This window comes from Protomyctophum parallelum (assembly GCF_964188405.1).
Source record: "Protomyctophum parallelum genome assembly, chromosome: 12".
NCBI classification, from domain to species: Eukaryota; Metazoa; Chordata; class Actinopteri; order Myctophiformes; family Myctophidae; genus Protomyctophum; species Protomyctophum parallelum.
In genome coordinates this window covers 33,355,645-33,379,005 of record NC_139712.1, presented here as the reverse complement: position 1 = coordinate 33,379,005, position 23,361 = coordinate 33,355,645, and the positions used below count along the sequence as shown (strand labels likewise).

Genomic DNA, 23,361 nt, shown 5'->3' with positions numbered 1-23,361 from the left:
CCCTTTTCTTTTCTTTGTCTCCCTCCCTCTCCCCCATGGCTCTGCTCCTCTGCGGGGGCCCCCGGGGCCTCGGAAATAGCTGATGACAAGATAGTGTCTGCCTTTCACTCCGCTCAAGGTTAACCCCAGCCATCTTCCCTGACAGCCCAAGACACACCTGGAGAAAGATCACGGGTTTTGTGTTGCCCGTATACATGATGTGTCGGTATGTATAGAATGTCACTTCACTTATTTCTGTCTGTGCCTGTATGTCTCCGTAAGTGACTTCACTGTATGTTTCTGTGTCACCTTTAGATGTGTCTATAATCTCCCTTTCCCTCTCGGGTGCAGTACGTAGTTCAGAGTCATTGGTCCGAAAAAACGACAACCCACCTCAAACCCTAACCTAACCATAACCACAAGCACGGGAGCAGCGCATATCCGCATGTCGGACTAATGCTCCGTCGGAATTACATCTCTGTAATATGCTCGGGTTGCTACGTTAAAATTCGTAAGTTAAAATAAGTATGATCTCTTTATGTAATTTGTCTGAGTGTGTGTGTGTGTGTGTGTGTGTGTGCGCGTGCGTGCCTGTGTGTGATCAAAGCGTTGATATGAAGGTGAGTTTCTTCTGGTTTCCATTTAGCTCTTCACCTTCAGGCATTTCATTGGTGTACACACTTATGTAGACAGAGCGCTGAGGGAGAGGAGGGCAAACTGAGGAGCATCCAAAACCACAAAGAAACCAGGGAACAGTCCCTACGCACGAACGCACACGCACACGCACACACACACACACACACACACACACACACACACACACACACACACACACACACACACACACACACACACACACACACACACACACACACACACACACACACACACACACACACGCACACACGCACACACACACGTGCGCTCAGTCCAACAGTAGGAATTGCTCCTGCTCAGGAGGTTTCTTGATCCAGGTGCCCAGGCCGGTTTCCTGCAGAGATTTGAACCACTGCTGCTTGGCTGCCTGGTAGGAACGTGCCGCCATCTTGGCTTCGCTGTATACGAGCGGTCTGTCCACTGGATCCGACCCGCGGACACCCAACTGAAGACGGAGAGAACGAGAGAGAGAGAGAGAGAGAGAGAGAGAGAGAGTGAGAGAAGGCAATCGATTGACAGATAAAACAAATGCAGAGACAGACGAAAGATAAGGAAGGCAACAAAGAAACCGGACGGGAGGAAACAGATTTGGGGGGCAGAGAGAGGGTAAAGGTTTCCCAACACATGAGAGAAAGATGAAGGGAGAGAGAGAGAGAGAGAGAGAGAGAGAGAGAGAGAGAGAGAGAGAGAGAGAGAGAGAGAGAGGGAGCAAAACAAAACGAATGAGCCGGCACAAACGCAAGGCGGAAACTTCAACAGCTGTGTAATCTTCACATTTAAATTTCACAAGCAATTGAACATTCTCTGTGCTTTTTTTGTGCATTCCTATTGTCGAGAGAGTCGGGGGGGGGGGGGGGGGGGGATGACGTTAGGCGGAGAGACGAGTTATACAGAGAGAGAGAGATACTGAGAGAGAAAGAGAGAGGGCAGAAGTTTCTTTTGCAGATTACTGCGATTGCTCTAGCGTGGCCCCTCTGCGCGGCGTGCGGGGAGCACTTTGGGCAGGGGGGGGGGTGTCTGGGCGGGGCGGGGGGGCTTCTCGAGTGCTTCTCCAAATAATTATGGTTTCACAGTCATTATGCTTTAATGGCCACCATTTGGCGATGCAGCCAGTGTCTGTTACATAAAGTTTGGTAATGAAAATGAAAGTGCAGCGGGGTCTGCGTGCCGCCGTTAAAGCTAGCGAGTGAGCCGCCGCTCTTTGATGAGAGGCAGCAGACAGCTGCTGTCGCACTGACGGCCCACATCCTTATCTGCAGGATAGGACATTCATCCAGTGTTGCCAGATTTTGTGCAGGAGAAATACGCAACCTGGTCTGTGAAAACAAAAGAAGCTATATATAGGCCACATGATGAGCACTTTATCGGCTATTTGAAAATAGCCTATCTACAATCTCACAAGCTTGTAGGATATGGAAAAGTCTTTCCAGGTTGTCGTTACTTTTAAAGGACCACTTCACCACTTTTCAACCTATCTTCATATAATAGGTCCTCACTAATAATCATGAAAAAATGGCACGATTTCTTTGTACTGTCTCATAGGAGGGCCGTGGGCAGTTTAGAAACTAGAAAATTAGAAAATCATCATTAGGCAGATTTTTTTTAATCAAGAATTTTTTACAAAACTATTTGGATTCTCATTATCGTGAGAACGATGGCTTCCATTTTCGCATTGCAACTTTTCAGGACTAGAAAGCCTGCAGTTTCTATTAGCTTGTATTCCCCATAGATGATGGGGAATACAATTTTTTCATGATTATTAGTGAGGACCTATTATATGAAGATAGGTTGAAAAGTGGTGAAGTGGTCCTTTAAGCATAGTATTTTCTTTAAGTCAGCTGTTGATACTCCGAAGACATGCATACTTATACTGTCCACCACTGTGAGTTTGGATGATTAAGAAGCTTGTGAACATGGAGGTAGATCACACTGCCTTATTGCTTGTTAGCTTGGCCTTTCGTTCTTCCTGTGACGTCTGCTCCCGTTAAAACTGTGATGGCATAATTGACACCCTGCTTGCGCTAGTTATCTCCACCAGAACGGACTGGCGGGAGATGTTTTTGTCTCATAGAGAAGCTAATATCAGGCACCACTGGAACTGAAACTGTGCATGTACGCACACCTCCAAATCCTTCCAATTAACCTAATTTTAGTGTTATAGGATAACTTAAACAAAGGCGAGCACTCGTCAGTTGAATAGTTCACAGTTCACGAACTTCACGTGTACCGTGTGCACGGTACTGGTGCAGGCACCTGTGACAGACTGTGGTGGTAAACAGTAAAAAAATATATATATAACGCAATAGCTGTCTTTTTGTTGTTGTTGTTGTTGTTGATGTGATTGCAGTTCTGTGCTGTGGTTTTTATGGGAATTTCAATAGGCGTTGTAGTGTAGAGCATTATAGTGGCTCTAGTAAGTCAGTGCATTCAGTATACCTGTGGTTTCAGAGCGACGGTAACAGTATACAGAATAAAATGAAAGAAACGCTCGCACACTGCGACAGATGCTTTTATTGCACCATAAGTGACTGTGACGTTTCGAGCACAAGCTAGGCTCTTCCTCAGACTCAGGAAAATAGAGCAATGACATGCACATCCCCAACCCAAGTTTTGGGCTGAGGTGCTGAGCGGCAAACAGCATGAGGAAGAGCCTTGTGCTCGAAACGTGTCACAGTCACTTATAGGGTGAAGTAAAAGCATCTGTCACCTCACCTGTGGTTAAATCTGGGCTCACCTTGCGGTACAGCCTGGTCCAGCGTGTGAAGAGGATGTGCTTGCAGAGACGCGAGGGCGTCCCGGAGTCCCTCCTCCGTCCCGTGGCCGTGTTGACCACCTCCAGCTGGCTGTCGCCTAGTGTCCAGTTCACGCTCACACACGCTGCCTTCCCTGGCTGCAGGCACTCGGAGCTGCTCAGACCTACAGGCAGAAAGAGACGCACGGAGAAGCAGTGGTCAGAAGAAGTATACATACTGTATTATTTTTTACAGGTGGGCTTGAAAAGCCAGCTGTCAACAAACACCCAGAGGACTAGAAAGAATATTTTGTTCTGCCCAAAATATTGTGTTTGTTGTCGTGTTTTGTCAAACTCTACCCCTTAGCCACTGCCGCCGGGGAAGCTTGGATTCCCCATTGATGATGTCACTGGTAGGTGGGTTTTTACTATTTTATAATGATCATTAGTGTTGAAGTCGGGTAGCTACTTTCCACTGACCGGAGTCACCCAGTGTTATATACTAGATCTTACATTTGATCCCCTCTGAGCAAAAAAAAAAAATGCAATTTGAAATGCAATCTTTTTCTACCTCAAAATAAACTTCAGAGCCACTATAGTTGTTGTTGCTGGACTGACACTATCTAAGGGTGTGCGTGCGTGCGTGCGTGCGTGCGTGCGTAACGTGCGTGCAAGATTGGCAGAGGTTGACTGTGAAAAGAGCAATATTCTTTCAGTGTCGAGACTTTCACTGATCCTCACTATTTCCAATCCATTGATGCCCATTCTGCTCTGCTCACTCACATACTGTAGCTATAATAATTAGGTATCCAAGCAGCCATGCTCCTTCGAAAGATGTTATTGTATCAGTTAGGATTCTTCTTCTTTCTTCTCTGCTAACGGTATCTGGGTCTCAGAAACCCCTACAGTACACTATGGCAGATAGAATGGAAAAGTCATCTTGGACAATACACCTAAAACCAACCGAATGTTGTGAAGACAATTCAAAATGACCATTCCGAATGGTCCTTGTTAATAATGATAAGGATGTGCCACCGCCAAGAAGCGTTGAAGAAGAGTTGTGCTATGTCCGCTGGTGACTCAGCGATGTCCGAGTTGCATACCGATAGCCAATTGGAAGCATGAATTATGTGTTCCTCCGCCTCGTCACCATGTGACACGATAGGAAAGCCTGAAAACATCAATGTGGCCGCACACACACATAGCCTAAGTGCCAACGGAGAGATAAAAAGAGCAGCATTCCGGACAGATACAACTGCCTTCTTCAGGGTATTGGGAAAGTCTGACGTTTGACGGGGAAAGCCTGTCAAACATTTGGCGCATGGAGAGAATGCATTGGAGGTTTTTCTTTGCTACTGCTTGACCCTGGTGTAGGTCGTCTTCATGGACTACTTCACCATGCGGTTGTTTCCAGGTCTTTCCAGCTAGAACTCTTAAATGTGGACTTTTTTTTAGGTTGTTCCTGATTCCAGTTTTTTCCTGATCGCTTTTTATAAAATCTAAGGTCGTTGGCCAGTACTTATTTGTAGGAGACCTGTTTTTGATGGCATGTCGTGGCATATTTTGTATTGGCCTGACCATCTCGGCTTCTCCAGAGGGTTGCTAATATACAAGTAACCTTGACAACAGTATTGTGTGGCAGTGCGGACCAACCTGAAAACCACCTCATCCTAAATGCTGTATCATATGATGCAATATGCTGTGCCTCGGAAAGAGCTCTGCTTTCCCAGGGCTAAAATGTAGGACAGGTTTCCCAAAGTAATCTTTGCGTGAAGGTCACATTCACCCCAGCGGGTCCCACTGAACAATCGAGCAAAGTTGCTTTGGGGAAACAGAACCTGAGTCTCTGCATGCAAATTAAAGTCAGTCAGTTTAGAAGGGAGACGTTTTATAATACACAAACAAATTACCCTGATTACAGAACAGACAGTCAGGAAGAGCTTGAGGGGTAAGCAAAAGAAAGTGAAATATGAATAGTGCACAACAGAGAAAGATATTGACTGTGTATTGGCAGGTGACGAATCTACATGCGTAGATTGTGTGTGTGTGTGTGTGTGTGTCCTGGGGCAGCATCCATCCACAACCACAGCTCAAATGTCACCCTGTCATTGTCATCACCACCCTCCCCAGCTAGCGTTGTCGTCGCCTGCGCACGTCGCTCCATATGGATGAGGTAACACCGCTGAGGTGCAGATGACAGGAGTTCACAGGTTGAGATGCTACCTCAAGTTAGCGCGAGAGGTCTACGAGCGATTGTTAAAGGTGTCTGCTGCTCGTGCAGAAGTGTATAGCAGTCCCAACTTTCTCCAAGAAAACTTGGGATTGCTGTTGCTGCTCCTGCTTCACAATATATATCGATGTTGTTCACTGTTTGAGCAGAAACCTAACCTTGTATCTCCATATTTCAACTTTTCTTTTCTTAACATAGTGCGAGAATAACAACACAGAAGTAGTGAATATAGCCGATCTACCTGCTCACCATGTTGTGAGATTGTGGAATGAATGACGTTTGAAGAGTCCACTCACAGTATATTTAAAACATATTTAAACAGTCTGTAACAAGCTAAAGACACCAGCAAGTTTTTAAACTTTGTTGTAATGTTGTGAACTTGCTTGTTGTGGTGGTTATTCAACTTATTTCATGTCACTCATTGGTGTTTGAAAATTACCTGCCCAGTCACATGAAGTGACGATCAAGGGAAGTTATCACATACTGATTACTATCACCTGATGAAGGCCATTCACGGCCGAAACGTTGTGTCCTAATTGATAATGGTGTTTTACAACAAATAAACACTGTTGGAGCAAAGCCTGTGTGCGGACCGCTTCTTCACTGATCTACCTTTGTCCAGCACCAGCCAGGAACTGGATGTGCGCAAGCCACCTGCTTTTTAATCCACTCACAGTATACCCTGCACTCTCAATGATGGCTGTCATCAATCGCGGCAATGTGGGGATGGTGGTAATGGTGACACATGTACAGTGTCAGTATACCTGTCTGTCTGGCATAGTTTTACATATTACATAACTCTAATCAACCTGTCGCTCAAGGTAAATAGAGCCCTACCCGCCTTTGCTGCCAGTGAAAGGCTATATTTATTGATCTTAAGCCCAAGAAAGGGAGGAATAAATTAATTATAACTTCAGCTGACTAAGTAAATAAGGTCTCCTTAGCTAAGCTATTCAGAGAGATGTGTCACCTCATTTGAGATGGACAGCAAGAGAAGTCATTCCTAATAACTAGTTTACGTAAAAGTACAAAGTACAACCACATACTGTATATATGGGCGACCAAGGGTTCCTGCTCAAGCATCCATTATGGACCTAATGGACCTATAAGGGCCCATTTGGTTCTTAACAAATCAATAATGTTGCTGGTGACCTGATATCCCCTCAAGGATCCCAATGCTACACCTACTTGTAATCGCCACAGACCAGCTTTTCATTGTGCCATTTAAAACCAGAATCAGACTCTTGAGCTTCAACCTTCCCTTTATAGTTTAAGCTGTTTATTTATGACATCAGCCACATGAGCAACGGCAACCTTCGCAGGTATCAGACAGAGAGATTATTTCAAGACGCGCCGCAAACAACAAGCCACCCTTTGATCTCACCCATCTGACAGACAACTTGTTATAGCCGATGTACAATACTATTATACATGAGATGGTCTGCTGCCTGCCAGGTCCATTCTAACCCAGCCTCACTCTTCCATTCTCCTCTGTCCACATTCCTTCCTTTCTATAGCCGCTCGGCGCTGGAATGAATCGTCTGCCACAATAACAATCCTCAGAGTCTCTTATTGCCTGTCCGCTCTCCTCTTGTACACCTCTGTGAACAAAAGACCCCTCTCTCTCTACTGTCTGTCCCCGTCCCTTTCCTTCGTTCTTTCTCATCCTCTCCTACATTTCCTTTCTCTTCTCTCCATTGATGGCTCATTTCTTGCCTTCAATAGACCTGACTGCTCTGTCTCCGTAATAGCCAATTTGATTCCCCCCCCCCCCCCCCCCCCTACTGAAGTCTTGATCACTTTCTATTCTTTATTCTGTTATGGCAGATATGAGGGCGCGTGACTCAAGTTTTTGAATCCCTTATGAGAGTCATAAATGGAGGAACATGTTGCACACATTCATATCAAGTCTACGATGTGTACGCTGTGCTATCGTGTTATAGCATAACATGCACGCATGTACGTTTGTGCGTACACTGACGGCTATGGCATTTCACTTTTATATCAATCTTGGATTAGCCAGCAGCACTGCTGAAATTCCCCCACAACGGTAATCTTGTAGATGGAGAAGTATGCCAGAAAAATATCAAGTAGTAGCCTATACGTTTTGACATCATATGACTTCTTCCTCAAAGTAACAAAATAAATACAACCGACAACCAGCTTGCCCACAGGACTCGGACTTGATTCCTTGATACTGACTATAGCCACTCCTTCTATTTCCTGGATGGATATAACCTGACATATCCTCCATTGTTGCAGGTATGACCTTCATGAGCTTGTTTAGAAAGGTAGGTGGCTAGCGCACATCCAGTTCCTGTCTGGTGCTGGACTAAGGTAAGTACAGTGAAGAGAGATGAAGGCCGTTCACGGCCGAAACGTTGTGTCTTATTTATGGTGTATTGAATAAAAAGCAAACACCTTAGAGCAAACCTGTGTGCGGACTCTCCTCTCTTTACTTCATGAGCTGGTTCCCTGGATTGGCTTCCCACCACCCTCCTCAAGGCCTGGCTTCTCACTCAACCCTAACGCTGCAATACATGGAACTCCAGATTCCCTTACCCGCTTCACTCCAAACCTTGTCCCTCAACATTGTCGTCACCCCCTACACTAACCTCCTGCCCCATGTCAGATCAGATCACCTTGTATACATGTATATACTGTACTAAACTCTGCTGCCCGCCTACTCACCAGTGCCCGCTCAAGAGACCAAATCACAAAAGTCACCTTCACTGGCTCCCAATCAAAGCCTGTATTATGTTTGTCCGTGTCCACACACGATGACTGCATTCAGTGGACTACACAAAATAACATCAAACTGTTTGACACTAGGGCAGAAATCACAATTAGGTCATTACTAATTAACAATTTCTTGCACACGGTTCTAATTCCTGCTCCCTCCAGCATTTTGCTGTCACCAAACTGCGGGGTGCGAGTGAAGGACAAGGCCATCGATGTGTTTAGCCCTCCGGCGGCAGGTGGAGCTGGCTTGGTTGCATGTGATAAGAGAGAGAGAGAGAGAGAGAGAGAGAGAGAGAGAGAGAGCTCCTCCCTGGGCGTCCCTTTTAAATAATCCCCCTTGAACAGCAGGATAGGTCACACAATATAGCACCAGGATCTCATCACAGCCAATAAAAGAGATGAGGTGGAGATCAAAATGTGAGAGAGGGACAGATACGCAAACAAGAATGCAAGGGAAGGCAATCTGCCTCTATGTGCTCTCTCTCTCTCTCTCTCTCTCTCTCTCTCTCTGGGACTTTCACATTGAATGTCTGTCTGATAAGGACAGTGATTATATATATACTGTAGGGCCATCTCCACTGTCCCCCCCCCCCCCCCCCACACGCACACGTACACGCACACACACACACACACACACGCGCACACACACACACACACACACACACACACACACACACACACACACACACACACACACACACACACACACACACACACACACACACACACACACACACACACACACACACACACACACACACACAAATATGTACTGCTTGTACAGACACACATGCTCTCTCTCTCTCTCTCTCTCTCTCTCTCTCTCTCACTCACACACACACACACACACACACACACACACACACACACACACACACGCACACACATGCACGCACGGTACACATGGTACGCCCATACACAGGTATGTCACTATGACTCAGACATAACCGTGACCAAACCCAATATACCCATAGTGCAGGCATATATGGAGATGGGTTGTCCAGAGCCACAGAATTTATTGATCCGGCCGATATGCTCTTATGGTCATACTGTATGGTGCATATATGGGACCTCCCATCGGCAAGGACTCGAGAGACAGACGATTACAGTGGCTACTCTGGCAAAGCTCACCACATTATGACTTGGATATATCGGTCGGATTGGCGGCGTGACGTACGTAGGTGTGATCTCCACCCAGCAGCCCAAACTCTAGTTGTGAGGGCCACCTAGTGGCCTGAACCTTTAGTAGCACCACAATTCAGCTAAATAAGATAAGGTAACATCCTGCCAAGTCGTCTGTATACAAAACATCCCTGGGAGATGGATTGCTGAGGTGGAGGGAAACACCTACCATCAGCTCCCAATACTTATGGCGCACAACTTGCCACACCCAACCCGTGCTACTCTACTCATAGGCTGAGTTGGCGGTGCCTGCCTGGGATCAAACCTATGATCTTGTGGTCCACAAAGGTGAGTGCTCTACCGACTAAGTTGCCCGGAACAATGAAACAAGCGGTTTACTTTCTCTCGTTTACTATCTAGAAACAGACAGTGACATCTACTGTTGTGCATGCTTTTTGTACATGAATAATGGAAGAGGCCTGTTTGCACAATATCTCATATTAACTGCATTCTATATTATCTACTTCATTTGATTTAAACCGATCTGTACAAGTCAAATTAAACGACTCTGTCCTCAAAGCCAGTGAGTACATCATGAAAAATGCCTCCGGTGGTGTTTGCAGAAACCGCAGCCGGCCTCATATAGCGCTCGATGATAGATTCCTTGTGGCTATCATTTTGCCCAGAGGACAATTCAGCACAATTATCAATCTTGATGAGGAGAAGCCTCACAAAATATTCATCCTCATGGCACCCAATTACCCAGAGCAGGCCCCTGCAACTCAGTCCCACAGAGAACCTACAGTATATGCCCTTCACAGTGTCACTGAGAATTGGAGGCATAATAGTGTTCAGTCGCATGGTGACATATTGCTGTCAGGAGGAAACCACCTAACTCCATTTTTGAGGGGTTTTTTCTTCATAAATCTGTGCTATTGGATGTGCACCCTTTTACATCTGTGTAGCCTAAAATACCAACTTTGATGAGGCAGTACTGCTTTGTTTAAAAAATATGGTTTTCTTCCTGAAAATAAATGATTCCTGAAAAATGAAGATTTTGAAGTTAGGTGGTGTCTTCCCGACAGCATTTGGATCTTCCACCCGCTACTGAGTGTAAAATTAATAAAGTGTAAAAATTGCCAATGTGTGTTGTTTTTTTACCTTATTACTTTGTGAGAGTGCAATAAGATCATTTAATCCAATCAACTAAGCAACACAAAGCGAATGCCCGATCTTACCTCGTTGTAAAGGTGACTAATCAAAGATTAGCTTGATATAAAATACAATACCAATTGGTATTATTAAAGTGGAGAAATAATAGACCAAAGTTCTAAGTTTCCGAACTTTTGTTGCTGTGTTGCATCATCCTCAAGTCTAATGCAAAGCTGGACAAAATGTGAAAAGAAAACTCTTGTTTGTTTTCGTGGAGTTTGTTCTTCCTTCCTTCCTTCCCTCCATATACTGTGTTCTCCAGATCGATGTTGTGCGTACATGTTAACACAGCTCTGCTGCTTGATCATAGGCGGAGCTTGAAGTTGACGCTGGGGGGTGCGACTGCTTGGCCAACGACAATTTTTTTAACCTTTATTTTATTATTTTAGCGTTTTTACAATGCCCTAACCCCTAAAAATGAGTTATTTAGGTAGTACAGCAGCTCACACACATGCACTACAGCCATACAGCGAGTCATCATATCATGATAAGAGAGATGATTACAAACTACAGTCAGAAGCCAGAAGGTATTAAAGTGCACCCCCTGAACCCCCCCAAGCTCCGCCCATGTGCTTGATCAGCTATACTGTAGCACCGTCTCAGATTATCACATGCAGGGTTGGATATTATTGGTTATTCAGATGTTCCATTATTCATCGCCATATCACAACCACAGTCGAAAGTACAAGATTAGTAGAAGGAGTAGAAGACAGATTGTTTTTGTGATTTTCTTGTCATTTTGCCAGTCCTTCCAGACCTCGTTTAAGGAACTCATATACTGTAGCATAATTTGGGAAAAAGCTTTTAGTCACGTCTGGACCATCAGCTACAGTTTTCAGTAAATTGAAAAAGTGCTTATGGAATGCTGAGCATCTACGCTGATCTGTGCACATTCCTGCGTGAGTGCATGCACACAATGTCTGCCGAATGCGGTACAATATGTCTTGTGTTTGAGCCTCTAGTGCAGTGATTCTCAAAGTGAGGTCCAGGGACCCTCAGTGTTCCTTGAATGTATCCCAAATGGACCCTTATGTGTCTGTGACTTTGAGAATGGACCAAAATGGACCCTTACGGACCACGGTACATGTTCATTTGGTTCCATTTTGTACACTCTCAGAGCTAAGGGGGTCCTATGGGGGTAAAAGAATCACACCCGTGTGAAGTGAGGGGGGCCAATATATTAGTCTAACTCATGTTGATTAGGTGATGCAATGGTGATGTGAAAACAAACGTTGCCAACACAAACATTAAACGCCATTAACAATAAAGACAATATGACGTAATGAGTTACATTATGACGTACATTTTCCCTTCATTGTCGATGACACACATTGAACAACGCTAATTCTTTACTACTACTTAAACATTTGTTTTCTAATTTATGGAATTTCTTAGATCTTTCTTTTATTTCACGATGACATTTCTGGAAAAAAAAATCTGTGAATTTGTCTTAAATTCATGAATTTCTTTTTTTTTGGGAATGTTTTTTGAAAATGTCTTGAAATAATAATACTTAAAAACAGAGTGTAGAAACAAAAATAAATAAATAAAGGGACCCATAGAAATGTGTCCGCGACCCACAAATGGGTCCAGACCAGATGCTTGGGAACCAGTGCTCTAGTCTAGTGCTAGTGTGTGACAGCTTACCGCTCAGGAGAGGCTGGTGCCGTCGGTAGGAGGCGGGCAGAGGACCCAGGCGTTCCTGCCTCTGACTCAGCACCCTGGCCAGGTGACCCGTGTGGCACAGGCTGCCCACCGTCACGCTGTGCAGGTACACCGGCCCCACAAAGTGGCTCAGCAGCGCCCCCTGCACTCCCAGGATGTTCCATCTGACCGACCGATGGGACGGAGGGAGGGAGGGGCGAATGACATGCAGGGAGGCAGGAGGAGAGAGAGAGAGAGAGAGAGAGAGAGAGAGAGAGAGAGAGAGAGAGAGAGAGAGAGAGAGAGAGAGGAGGAGGAGGATTTGTGAGAAGGAAGACGGAAGTCATGGAACAGGTGGTGAAAGGAGAGGTGGGATGATGGGAGGAGAGGGGAAGGAAGAGGGAGGGAGAGGAAGAAAGAACGATGGAATGGAGAGGAGGAAGAGGAGGAGGAGGAGAAGAGGAGGGGGAGAGAGAGAGAGAGAGAGGAGAAACCAGGGAAGAGATTGTGGGGGAGGAGAGAGGAGACAGCAGAGCGTCAATGACAGGTGGTGGAGACAATTTGATCACTATCTCAGAATGGGACGTGATGAGTTAGCAACCAGCGCTGGATTGACAAGAATACGCGCACACGCACACACGCACACACACACACACACACACACACACACACACACACACACACACACACACACACACACACACCCCTCCCCCTCTGACAACAACAAGGTCGAAGCATGCAGGTCTCTCATGGACACAGGAGGACACATCATCACGTGTACGTGTCATTATTTGTCAGCGAGGTTAAGGCACTACAATGGCTTCCAGGACCAATGCATTGCAATATAACCTCCAGGTTCAGGATGCATGCCATGCACCATGGGAATGCTGGGCTGTGAGTCCACAGAGAGCACGCTTTGAGTTGGCAGTGCCAGTCTTCCATATTTCTATTGTAAAGAAGCGCTGGTGGGCTTCTGGCGGGTCGTGATGGCGTTGGATTATATGCCTGTTTTATAACGAAAGTTTTAGTTTTAGTCAACGAAAGTATAAGTTTTTGTTTTAGGAAGAAAAGGCATGGCAGTTACGTTGGAGAACGATGTATCCATAAGTAACTGTCTATGTATTTTGTGTATATATGTATCACTATGTATGTACAATTTTGTGAGTGTCTTGTAAGCCCGTGCGGGCTGGGCATCTTATGATGTAGGACACTTTAATAAAAACTCTATATATCTATCTATAACACTGGTTGGAACAGTGCAGGCATCACGCTGTGTGCGAGCACTATGGACATTAATTAAAAGCAAAGCACATTACTCAACTCCAAAGGCCTTCTCTGTGGACACGGTCACATGGCCCCTACTGTATGTACAGGTGATTCTCAACCGGTAGGCCGTGGGGAAGAATACTGGACTACTCGCCCCGGTGCTTGCCCGTTTTTCCTCCCGGAATTTTCCCCAGTGAGGGGGATAACTTTGTAATATGCTATTGGCTGTTTGTATTCTTTTTGGAAAAATATAAAAAGATACTCCTGTGGAAACTTAAAGGCTATATTATTTGACTTATATTGAACCTATAAACAATTTAGTATTATTTAGTATATGTAAGGTTTTGCCCCCTCAAATGGTACCTCGTCAGATAATCCCCACATATCCTACAACAACTTCTGTGAACAGACTTCACTGTAGTAGCTTTTCATAAATTATATTTGTACTTAGGCTGTTCTGCTGTCATGAAAGTTTATAGTTAGAGAAATTCAAAGTCCAGCCGTCTGCTGTCCAGCCTCTCCCACCCCTCACTGGGGAAAATTCCGGGAGGAAAACAGAAACGGGGCGAGTAGTCTTGTTACCGTGGGGAAGGGGGGGCACTCGTGGGCATTGGCCAATCATATATATACTCATATCTAAATGAATATAAAATTATGTAAAATGTTTAAGTCATGGTATTTTTGAGGGGTGCTAACCCCTCCTATATTCAGATATTAGTGTAGATTTTCGTCTTACACAAACATTAAATTCCCAATGGAGAATTTACGTCATATGTGGACGAGCAAATCGGCTATTTTCTCTTTTACTTCACCATCTCATCACCATCTCTGTACCGATAAATATGAACTGACGTTAGTTGATCCGAGGCGGAAATCTATCGATTAAAATAAGCACGCTCTGAAAATGCAGACGGCCAGCCCATCTGACCACTCAACACAGCAGCTGCTTTGGGCTGCTCTGGTCAGATGGGTGGGTGGGTGGGCCGCAGACACGCTGGGACATTTTCAAGTGGACCCTGACCCGGAAAAAAGTGATGGAGCACCTCAGCACCAATGCTTTATATATCCAGAACCAGGGCAGCTGGCGCCGCGCCACATTCCGTTTACCCCCCCCCCCTCCTCTCCGTTTAACCGGCGAGTGCTAATTTATGGATGGATAAAAAATGATAATTACTGTGTTTATTATTGTTTCTGCCCTTCAGAGACAGAGAGAGAGAGAGAGAGAGAGAGAGAGAGAGAGAGAGAGAGAGAGAGAGAGAGAGCACAGAAAAGATAACAAGCAGGTGGGAGAGAGCCAGGCATACATCTCCTATGAACCTGTACGCTGCTGTGTACTCCCCCATGCATTGGGCTAATGAACTTACGGCAAGCGTAATCAGAGAGGCACAGCATTATGCTGCTAATTTTTAACATCATTGTTCTTTTTGTTAATCAATGTCTCTTTATCGTGGTTGCAATTATGAGGGGTGTGATATCCCCCTCCCCCCTGTCCCGTGCTGTCGCGCGTCCCTCCCCCTTTCATGACTAATAATCAGTCATTACGGCTTCTTTTGCTTTCCCCGAGCAGCCAATTAACATTGACGGCTTTCCAGGAATCGCTAAGCGGGAGCTCTCGCAGCCGGACGTGTTTTTGTTTTTCCTTCTCTTTATACCTGCAATCTGTCGCCGAGATCTGTCCTTGCCTCTCAGACAAAAAGAAAAGGAGGTCTGTTCATGAACGCCCTCCCCACACCATCACCGCCCAACTCTCTGCCCAAAAAACTGAAATAATTTAGCCTGGAATATTAATTTACCCAGAAGAGAGACGGCGTGAATTAGAGACATCTTCTAATCTCATGCAAGAAAAGACAGCCATCTGGTCTGGGTGTGTACATTTAGAAAGAGGAGACGCGGGGGTGAGTTATCTCCCTCACCCTCTCTCTCTCTCTCTCTCTCTCTCTCCCTCTCTCTCTCTCTCTCTCTCTCTCTCTCTCTCTCTCTCTCCTTTCATGTCTCCCTCCCTCCATCCCTCCCCTCCACTCTCATTCTCCTCCCTCCTCCCTTGGAGATCAGTAAACACCGACCACTACACTAAAATGCCTTCATCTGCATAAAAGCCTGTGGCAGAACAGCAGAGATCACAGGGATATGAAAGATATTTAGAGGCCGTCTATTAAAGGGACACTTCACCCTTTTTGCAAAAAAATATATGTTAATGACGTTTAGAAGCTTTAGAACACTTTCCTGGGGGTATTTATGTGTGTAATATGTGGTTTTAGATATTTTAGATTGTAGCAGTGAGCCTGTTGTCTCTGATGTCATGGACACTGGGCTCACTTCCTTCCTGGACTACATGTTGTCTCAGTAAGACAGCTCTCCCCCTATCCACAAGGAGGAGCAGTGCACCAAAGAATTATGGGAATTGTAGTCCAGGAAGGTAGTGAGACTGAGACCAGTGTCCATGACATCAGAGACAACAGGCTCACTGCTACAATCTAAAATATCTAAAACCACATATTACACACATAAATACCCCCAGGAAAGTGATCTAAAGCTTCTAAACGTCATTAACATATATTTTTTTGCAAAAAGGGTGAAGTGTCCCTTTAAGTACAATTGGTATTTGTAGGGTACTTTACTTGAGTGTTTCCAATTTCCAATACTTTTGCTTCCACTCCACTACATCTCAGATGCAAATATTGTACTTTTACTCATTTACACTCACACTCACACATTTATTGTATGAACTTACGTATACAGTAGTTACCTTTTAGATTATTTTTTACAAAACATACACTAACCACTTCAGCCCTTGGTCATTTGAAAATAGCCGATCTACAAGCCCAATAGATCTGTTACCGGTATTTTCAAAATATTTTTATTTTTTTATTTTTTTTAAAACATGAAATGAGAGATTCTACATTATATTAATAAGTCTAGCCTACATTTACTTTTGGTAAGTAGCTACATTTTGAATTCCAGACTTTTACTTGTAACGGAGTACTTCCACATTGCAGTATTGATACGTTTACTTTACTTACTAAGTAAAACACGTGAGTACTTTTTGCACCACGGCATGAAGGCCACGGCTAAAGGCTTTTAGATGCCTGCTGTGATCCAACCTGACCTGGATGACCTGGCCCTCACTCAGTGACCCATTCAATTTAATGGCCACGCGCTCATCATCCACTGCAATATATCGTCGCTGTCGCGTCTGGAAACCATGTATCTCCCAAATGGGAAACTAAAAAGAACCTGTGATCAATATAGTAATTTTGTCACAAGCTCGTTGATACTTTTCATTGGTTCTGTATTTATAACAACACGTGCGCGCACACACACGCGCGCACGCACACATTTTTATTGTAAGGTTTCTTGCCAACAGTGACGATGTATTTATAAAAAAAAGGGGACGAAGTCTACTGACCATCCTGACAATGGCGAGAGAGAAGTAGGGCATCCGATGTAGAGAGAGGGGGAGGGGAGACAGGATGGATGGATGGATGTATGGAAGGAAAGTGGGGTGTCCCTTGCTCCCTTCTCTTTCCCTGTCACTCTATTTTTTTGTAAAGTAATTGCTTTCACCCCAGTTTGTGACCTGGGTAGATTTAATCACAACGTCTCCAGCCTCGGCCAACTGAATCAAATTGGTCAAATTAACAGCTTCTCCACAGGAGAAGAGGGTTGAGCCCCCCCCCCCCCCCCCCACCACGCACGCACACACACACACACACACACACACACACACACACACGCGCGCGCGCATGCACACACACGCACGCACGCACGCACGCACAGACACACCCTCTCTCTTCCTTTCTGTCACTGGCTCTCCTCCTCTGTGCGGTGTGTGTGTGTGTTTGTGTGTGTGTGTGTGTGTGTGTGTGGTGTGGTGCGTGCGTGTGTGAGCGTATGTGCGTTGTGTGCGTCTGTCAGACATGACAACAGTGTCTCAGCTGCAGTCTGGTATGGCTCAGTTGGCACAGTTTGACACTGGGACAGTGAGGTTCACAGCTTCAGTATCCGCCAGACAGACAGTCAGTCAGTCAGTCAGTCAGTCAGTCAGTCAGCCAGCAGCCAGTCAGCCAGCCAGTCAGTCAGTCAGTCAGTCAGTCAGTCAGTCAGTCAGACAGACAGAAAAAATGGGTTACAAAATCATGGGATCAAAATATAAATAAAAAAAGAAGAAGAAAAAAAAAGCAGAGAGCTGGTAGATTTGACGCATTCAGGAAACATCTCAAGCAAGCTAATTGGCCCTATTATCATCGGCCGAGATGAGACGTTGGGTCCTTGAGGGGGTCCTCAGCAATTCAGCTATTAAAAAAATATTTTTCAAACCATTTGAAAAACCTAGGAGAAAAACTAAATTTCTTTTAACAAATCGTCTCCAATGGGGGTCCGCGGCCAAACTCATAGACATACAGTATTCATGTGGGTGTCGTTGACATGAAAACGATTGAGAAGCACTGTACTGAAGTTGGAAATGTGAAATGAACTTAAGCATGCAGCCCTTGAAAAATGCTGTCTGTACAACATTTTGTTTTGTGTTTTGTAAATGTCAGTGTGTGTGTGTGTGTGTGTGTGTGTGTGTGTGTGTGTGTGTGTGTGTGTGTGTGAGAAAGGTCATGAGATTAATGTGAGCTGCATGGGATGAAGGCTGAGACCCAAGAGGTCTGTACTGTACTCTGTATGTGGTCACACACACACACACACACACACACACACACACACACACACACACACACACACACACACACACACTGACACGCACGTTCATTACACTTTTAACTACTGTATAAGCAAAAAGACAGAAAATAGCTGATCTGAGTCTGCGTGTGGTACCACAACACGCAATGCATACAAGTATACTATATATCATAATTCTAACCCTCTGGGCTGTGGCTCAGCGGTACAGGCACCTTGGCTATAGTAATCCAGTGTGGCAGTGTGCCATGGGTTCGACTCCCGATCCTGACGGCCTTTATTGCATGTCACCCCCCTTATCTCTAGCCAAAATATAAAATAAAGGCGAAAGACACAAAAACTAACCCTCATTTTGGAATCTTTTTCTAATTGTAAGCATAAACAAATAAACAAACATTTTCTTGATCAGGAAAATCGTCCTCACAATATCTATTTCTCAAATTCTACTGTCCCTGTAGAAATATTTGCACGCACGCACGCACACAAGCACGCACGCACGTTGTCCAGAACGAGCACAAAAGCCTCTGCCCGGGCTATGAACCTGATCACCCCTATATCTCCATGGAGCTCCATATATAGGAATAAAGGGACACACAACGGGTGCAACGGGTATTGCATAGCCGGGTGGGGCATGGATCTCCAACTTCCATCGTTACCGACCCGGTGCTCTACAGCCGGGGGCACCGGTCTAGTTTATTTTAATGTTTTTAAAATGGCCGAGGCCCCCCAGGGCTCTATATAAGGTCCAACTACTAGTAGATCTTATGTCTACAGTGTACACCAGTGGTTCTCAACCTGTTCTGGACCAGGGTCCACTTGGAAATATTGAAAGCAGGCTGCCATGTTAAGTGGTCAGATGGGTGGGCCTTGTGCATTCTCTTGTTTAATTTAATGATCAATTCATCAATTGTGCTGCACCTTAGATCAATGGAACTAACATAGTATACTATATACTCTTACTTTCTGGTGTCACTTTATAATGCTACTATTATGTTATAATTCTACAACAGGTCGTTAAGAGGAAGCAATCTGATTGGTTGAAACGGTTTCTAGCCGTTGATCAAACCACTACTGTTCACCACCTAATCAAAACAAAGAATTCAGCCGCTCTGTTTTCCCAGAGCGCTAGCAAACTCGGTGGCTAGGCTAGCTAGTTTCTTTGGACATTTGTGGTCGTAGTGACTACATCTGTCATTAAAAAAATATTTTTTTCAGCGATTTTCTTTGTTTTAAGGGTAACTGTTGTAGAATTGCAATATTACACTTGAGGGTGTTGTTTAACGTGATTATTGCCACTTCAGTGATGCTTGCGGAACTCGACTTCGTCTCGTTCCTGACCGCATCCCTGTCGTGGCAATAATCACGTTAAACAACACCCTCTCGTGTAATATTGCTTAATTGAAATCTTGGCATTGTTCCAATTATTTGGGGGCCCACTTACACCAAATCTCTTCGGCTCTCTACAAGCTCAAAGTTGGAGGTTGGATACGAACACACACTATAGACCGATTCCGTACCGGTTTCATGGTCGCAGCCTACGTATTTCCTGTAGGCGGACTCGACGTAGCTGCGGGGGTAAAACCCTCACCAGGCGCACATCTTCCACTACAGTGAACGGCAGAGTGACTGATGTTAGTTTGCCTCAAACTTTACTCCTTTACCTGCTTTTTTACTAACACTAACATTACAAAGATGCCCAGAACATCGAGATGAACCTGTGTAGTTTATGGCTGCTCCAACAGTAGTGGCAACATAACAAATAAAATAAAACGGAATGTCTAATATCCACCGCGATGGCTGAGACCAGAGCCATTGAGTAATGGTTGAGACAAAGCAGTGAAGAATCCTGCAAGATACATCATTTCAGTCTTACCCAATACCCAATCTTTCTGTTTTATGAACACAAGGCTGCTGTATTTTATACCTCATACTAAGCATTTAAAGTATGAGGTATAAAGTACAGCAGCCTTGTGTTAATAAAACAGAAATATTTGGTATTGGGTAAGACTGGCGTTATGTATCTTTCACTGCTTTGTCTCAACCATTGCTCAATGGCTCTGGTCTCAGCCATCGCGGTGGATATTAGACATTCCGTTTTATTTTATTTGTTATGTTGCCACTACTGTTGGAGCAGCCATAAACTACACAGGTTCATCTCGATGTTCTGGGCATCTTTGTAATGTTAGTGTTAGTAAAAAAGCAGGTAAAGGAGTAAAGTTTGAGGCAAACTAACATCAGTCACTCTGCCGTTCACTGTAGTGGAAGATGTGCGCCTGGTGAGGGTTTTACCCCCGCAGCTACGTCGAGTCCGCCTACAGGAAATACGTAGGCTGCGACCATGAAACCGGTACGGAATCGGTCTATACTGTACGCATAAGGAAACCCAGCCGTATCACTGACCTTGTGATCTTGTCCGTGCAGGACATGGTGATGAGCTGCTCTCCTTGTAGGATCCCATCCCAGGTCTGAGCCGGGCCCCGGCCCCTCACCGGCACCGTCCCTTCACCCGACTCGATCTTGGTCCGCAGGTGGCTGTGGTGCTTCCTCATCAGGTGTCTGCAGCTGCTGTGCACTGTCAATACAGGAGACACCATAGAAGCATACTGTAACATGTCTACTGCAAACTGTCAATGCAAGTACACATTTGACGGAGCAACTTTCACTTGCAGTTGAGTAACATTTGACCAAGACTATCTATACTTTGACTCATTCAAGCAATGAGGTTGAGTACTTTGTCCACCACTGGATGTGTGACTAATTGTCTCTGATTGAAGTGGAATTTGAGAAAGTATTAGTCATGGACGTCTTGAAGGGAGAAACCTCAAATTGCCTCATCACTACAGTCACAGTTCAGCAATCCAAATATTCACTTGCAGTGCATTGTGTAGCAATACTCTTGGAGAACAAAAACACCCTTTTGGCACATTTTTCACATATTTTGTTCTAAAAAATAATTACAGCAGCTGTTAACCTTATAAAATTCCACACTAATGAAGGAGCATGCTAATTGGAGAATTGGATTAATTTAGCCACAGTAAATAAAAGATTATTGTTTCAAATAATCTTTTCGTAATTCTTCGCTTCAATTTAATTCAGTTATTCATTTGTGTACTTACTAAATATATCATTTAAAATCGTATAATACTTTGTAAACATATATTGTCCTTGCGGAGGACTTTGAAGTGTGTCGCACAAAAGTAGTGAAAATTCCAGATCTACAAGCTCACATCATGGCACTCCAGCTTTAAGTATGGGCTTCCAGGGGAACTTCCGGTATGCAGATGTGGAGGGAGGACGTGCCTCGTAGCTCGTAACAGGAACGTGTGGAGGCGGTCGAAACCGCAAACGTTTCCAATGAGAGCCGTGTGCTGGAGCTCGAGAAACGAGAGACAGCGAGACCCCAACGCTTTATTTTAGTCGGGGCTATTTATGAATCCGTCGGCGTTCGCAACGTATTTTATAATAGGTCGCGGCGGTTTGATAATAATTCGCCTCGACGGTTTATTTTTCGTCGGCGTATTACAACTCGTCGTGCCGTATTAATTAATACGTCGAAAGGGTACATGCTGCCTTTCCCCGTGGAGAACCTGCAGGGCAGCAGGCCTTTTTACGCGCGCATCGTGCCCGGGGATCGGCGCACCACCGCGTGCACCTCGCCGGTCTGGTTTTGTGGAGGGATGGCCCGACCCTCGTCCGTGAACCCCTGGGGGGGTGGGGGGGTCCCCGTGGACCCTTGGAGGATCACGGAGGTCCGCATAGGAGCGACGAGAGTGAGTGAGTGTGTGTGTGTGTGTAGCCATGTGTGCAACTATATTCTCGCACCTATACAGTCTGAGCGTTTGTGCTCCTATCCGTGTGCCTCCCCCCCCCCCACCCCATGTGGACCCTTGGGGGGGGGGGGGGGGGGGGTCCCTTTGCACTTTGTGTAGAAGCTGCGTATAGCCTCATACTGAAAAAAAAGACTATTTTTTACAAACAAAATCTTTTTACCGGTCCTATACTCATGTCATTTGATCAAATACAACAAAAATATGACCTACATTGCAGACATTTTTTCACATTTTTACAGGTGAGGGATTTCATTCTCAGACGCACAACACTATCAACTAATTCAACCACCTCTCCAATTGAGAGAGTGCTGACAATGGGTTTTACAAGAGGGTTTATAAGTATTCTGTATGGCATGTTAAGATCCAAAACAACTGTTGACACACAAGATGCTAAGAGGAAATGGGAAAGTGATCTTGAGGTAAAGTACAGAGTGATGACTAATTTTATAATCGGTAAAAGAAAGCTAATGTACCTTTGAAAAGGTTTAATGACCAAGAGAAGACCGGTTCAAAGCTTTGCCAGAAGAAAAGCCTTTTTTTCAAGTAGAGGGAATGATTAAACTGCTACAATTGTTTTGTTTTGTTTTGAAGTTCATCTGTTCCTCTATGATGAGGAACTTTGTGAAGAAAAAACTAATTAACATTTAATTATATATTATATTTAATATATGACCACAAAATGGCCGCCACTGGCACTGCTATATGCCCTATAGACCAATTATTTGTTTACAAACTTTGGGACTGGGCACACGGGTGACTGTTTCCCAACAGATCTCCAAACCTGTTGTTTCGGGGAGCGCTGGTTTCAGTCCATTCACTCTTGTGAGTTGGCTAGTGAGATGCACCCTAGGAGACATTTATACTTCGAAGCTCAACAGTATTGCGCACAGAGAACAGCTGATATACAAGCTCACATCGCATCGCAGATGCGACTGTTGTGAGTGTAGAGGTCTGCGTGCGCGACACCATCGCGGGACGAAGCATAAATTATACTTGATGGGCTGCAGGTGCGCGTGCAGCCGTGCACAAATAGGCTCTGCTGCCGTGATCATGAGCGCACCTCCCGTTCTTATGACAGCGACTGGAGGTGTGGTTTTGAGGACAACTGTTTTATTGTTATTATTATTGTTCAAACATAACAGAAACCAAGGATTATATATTTCAAGGGGCGAGAGATCACAATAAAAATCCTAATCATTCTTCTTGGGAGAAAAACAGCATCTGAAAGTTTGATGGGGCATTTTTTACACATGAGTGCAGTTAGA

General features: G+C 44.9%; 1 protein-coding gene across 1 annotated transcript in view; it reads right to left on the bottom strand.

Annotated features, from left to right (window-relative positions):
* Positions 1–904: 904 nt before the first annotated feature.
* adarb2 (adenosine deaminase RNA specific B2 (inactive)) overlaps positions 905–23,361 on the bottom strand; it is a gene marked incomplete at both ends in the record, with an annotated part of 231,750 nt that continues 209,293 nt past the window's right edge. The window contains 4 exons of the mRNA XM_083778719.1: positions 905–1,081; positions 3,371–3,552; positions 12,321–12,502; positions 20,667–20,838. Of these exons, the coding sequence (XP_083634845.1) occupies positions 905–1,081; positions 3,371–3,552; positions 12,321–12,502; positions 20,667–20,838 (713 nt within the window). The remainder of the gene's footprint in view (positions 1,082–3,370; positions 3,553–12,320; positions 12,503–20,666; positions 20,839–23,361) is intronic.